At 53.8% G+C, this 3312-nt stretch overlaps 1 protein-coding gene across 1 annotated transcript in view; it reads left to right on the top strand.

Moving 5' to 3' along the window:
• SAMD11 (sterile alpha motif domain containing 11) overlaps positions 1-1913 on the top strand; it is an 85765-nt gene extending 83852 nt beyond the window's left edge. Inside the window, exon 15 of the mRNA XM_066202947.1 lies at positions 1280-1913. Coding sequence (XP_066059044.1) covers positions 1280-1510 — 231 coding nt within the window. The 3' untranslated portion in view covers positions 1511-1913. The remainder of the gene's footprint in view (positions 1-1279) is intronic.
• The last annotated feature ends 1399 nt before the right edge of the window (positions 1914-3312 follow it).

Here is a 3312-nt window from a genome sequence, read left to right on the forward strand (position 1 = left end):
GTGCTGGGCTGGAACAATGAGAGCAATTTTAGTGCTTTCCCTGCAGCCCTCGCTGTTTACGAGGGGGCTCATAAAAAGGTTCTGTGGGCAATTGTTCCCCGTGGGTCAATTCAGGAGGAAATAAAACTCTTACGTTCCTTAAAAAAAACCACGAGAGCCCCGAGCAGCTCAGGGACGGGGCTTGGGGTGGGGGGAACGCGAGATACGGGCTGGAACCTGAGCAATTCCTTCCGTTTAATCAAGAGTGTTTAAAGTCCTGTAACAGTCTGGGCTGGGGGTGGGAGCGGAGCCCTGCTGCTGCTCCCGGAATAAAGTCCCGCTTGTCTGGGTCCAGCAGCAGCCCCTGGTTTTGGTTAAGCCCAAATGGGAAGCAGCTGTGGAGGTGCTGGGAGGCAGGAGCTGCTGCAGGAGAGAGGTTCAGGCTCCCTGCAGCAGGAGTTTTATTTCCTCTCCCTGCCTTGGCCTTTTTAGGAGCAGTTCCTGCTGCTGTAAAGTGGCCAGGCAGTGCTGTGCCAGCAGCAGAGGGACAGTGGACTCCTGTTGAAGTGTCCATGGATAAAAGGGGCAGGAATGAGCCAGGCCCCCTCACCTGGAGCCAGGGCACACCTGGGGGCTCCAGCAGTGCCCAGGGAAACAGGAGCAGGACAAAAATCCTTGGGGGAATGAGAGGGGGAGACCTTCCCTGGCCTGGCTGTCAGCTTGGGAATGGGATTGCTCCATTGCAGTGATGTCCCATAGAACAGTTTGGGGTGGACGGGACCTTAAAGCCCCTCCAGTGCCCCCCTGCCGTGGGCAGGGACATGTTCCACTGTCCCAGGCTGCTCCAGGCTGGCTTTGAGCACATGCAGGGATGGGATGTGTTCCTCTGTCAGCAGCTCTCAGGATTCTGCACAAACCCACACCTGGCCTGGGCTGTAGCCCTGGTTCTGTGCCTCAGGTGTTCTGGTTTTCTGATTTTTTTCCCCCGGGGAATTTTCTGTAAAGAGCAGAGATACTTTTGTAAAGCGCACCTTTGTTACTCATCCCTTTTCCCTAGGAGGGATTTCTCCTCGCTGTCCCTCTGCTCTGACCGATGTGAGCGAAGAGCTTTTGCCTTTGTGTCCCCCATCACACCGGTCTGTGTGAAATGATGTAAAAGGGACACACATCCCCGAAACAGAGGAGTCCTTTTCAGCCTCCTGAACCCCACATCACTGGGGGATTTTTTCCCCCCCTCTCATTCCCCCTGTCCTGCCTTCGCCCAGCCCAGACGTGACGCGTTGTCCCGGTTTTCTCGCAGGTGGCCAAGCGGCTGGGCCGGGTGCTGTGCATGGCCGGCTTCCCGGTGGCGCTGCCGCTGCAGCCGCCGGGGCTGCGGCCCCCGGAGCGGGAGGCGGCCGCGGGCGAGCTGCGCCCGGCCTCCACGGGCAGCGGCGTGGCCTCGCCCTTCGTCCCGCCCGGCCGGGGCTCCCCCAAGCAGGAGAACGGCAACTCCGCCCTGCTCAGCGACACCACAAAACCTCCGGCCTAAAACCTCCGGCAGCGCCCGGCATCCAGGGAACGCCCAGAGCCTCCCCTCCCACCGCAGGAAGGAAGGAAAAAATTTTTTTTTCTTTTTTTCTTCTTTTTTTTTTTGATTTTTTTTTTCGTTTGGGGAAAATTCAAAAGAACCACAGAGAAGATTTCTGAACTGTCAAAAAACAAAATTTAAAAGGGAAGGAAGGAAAATGATCCAAAGATGTTGTCGTGGGACGACGGCAGGTGAAGAAGAGAAGGATGCTGGAGGATGGAGGCAGCAATTCCTGCTCCCTTCCACGCTCCTGGGTGGAGATGGAGAGCCCAGGGATCATGGACAGACAGCTGTGACTCCGCAGGGAAGGGAAGGGAAGGGGCTCTGCTCCTCCCACCGGTACTTCGAGCAAAAAAACAAAAACCCATCCACACCCAGCCCAGCCACCTTCCAGCCCTCTCCTCCTCCTCCTCCCTGGAAACTGGGCTCAGTTCCTCATTCAGGTGTTCTATGCATCTCTAGCGACTTTGAAAACAATACCAAAGACAGACAAAAAAGGATTAAAAGACAAAAAAAAAAAAAAAAAAGGACAAAAAACCCCCCTACAAAAGGCAAGTTCCCGTCCATGTTTACTTCGTGCAGATGGTACAGAGCCCCCCTGCCCTGGCCCGGGGGCTGGCAGCACCAGGACAGGGCCCTGTGCCCCAGCCCTGCCGCCTCCACCCCGTGGGACGTTGGATTCCAGCAGGGATGCTCTGGGGGAGGAGGGGGCTCCCAGCCTGGCTGCCCCCACACCCGTCCCTGCAGCGGGGGCAGCTTTGGGGCGAGCTGAAGCCTTGTTACAGAGGTGGATGTATTGCACACTCCGCTGTGGAGCACCAGACAGAGCCCTGGGACGGGCTGAGAACAAACGGGCCAGAGTTTTTACTACTGTGAATGAGCTGGGAACTGCTGGGGGTGACCTCCTGTGACTTGTACAGTTGTGAACAACAATCACATGTGGTACTTTTCTCTCTCTCTCTCTCTGCCCCCAATCCCTTTTTTTTTTTTTTTGGTTGGTTTTTTTTTGTTTAAACGTTGCACGTGCTGCCGTTTTTTTCTTACAGAATAGCTTTGGTGGTACTTTAGCTTCTTTATATTGTAAAAAAAAAAAAGAGAAAAAAAAAAACAAACAACCCTCATTATCCATCACATCACGATAAAAAAAAAAAATGCTTTCCAGCAATCAATTTAAATAAAAAAGAAAAACACTTAATTTACAAATGGTACCTGGCTTTACCCAAGCAGTCTCTGTCCTCCCTTTGCTATTCCTGCCTGGAATCCAGTCCCAGGCTTGGTTCCCAGCAGGCAGGAGGCAGCTAAGGTAGAGCCAGGAGAAAAAGGCAATTCTTTCTCTTTGGGAAGAAAACCTTACACAAAGTGAAAATCTTCTCTTTGGAGTTAAGGGGGTGCAGTTCTCACCCGGGCACTGTTTCCTACGTGGTCACTTTTGCCTTTCCTCATTCCCTCACGCCAGCACAATGTCCCCAACCCAAGAATCAATTGAAAGTTTCCTTCTGCAGCACCCTTGGAGCCAGCTTGAACTGATCAAGGCTTCCTTGGAAGCCACAAAGCTCTGGAAGAGTCTGTGGAATCCTTTAGGCTTTTTGGGTGCCAGGGAAGGTTTGGTGAGGACTCCAGAGCTAAATCTGGGGTGGTTGGTGGAGCAGAGAGGAGAAACCTTGGACAAAACCCTCGTCCTTCCCTTGCTCGGCTCACGTGGCAGGAGCTGGAAGTGACCCCTGTGCAGGTTTTAATGAGGGGCTTTCACTCCCTCTGCTGAG

The sequence above is a fragment of the Chamaea fasciata genome, unplaced genomic scaffold (genome assembly GCF_029207755.1).
Source record: "Chamaea fasciata isolate MVZ Bird 193981 ecotype frontalis unplaced genomic scaffold, bChaFas1.0.hap1 SCAF_23, whole genome shotgun sequence".
NCBI lineage: Eukaryota > Metazoa > Chordata > Aves > Passeriformes > Sylviidae > Chamaea > Chamaea fasciata.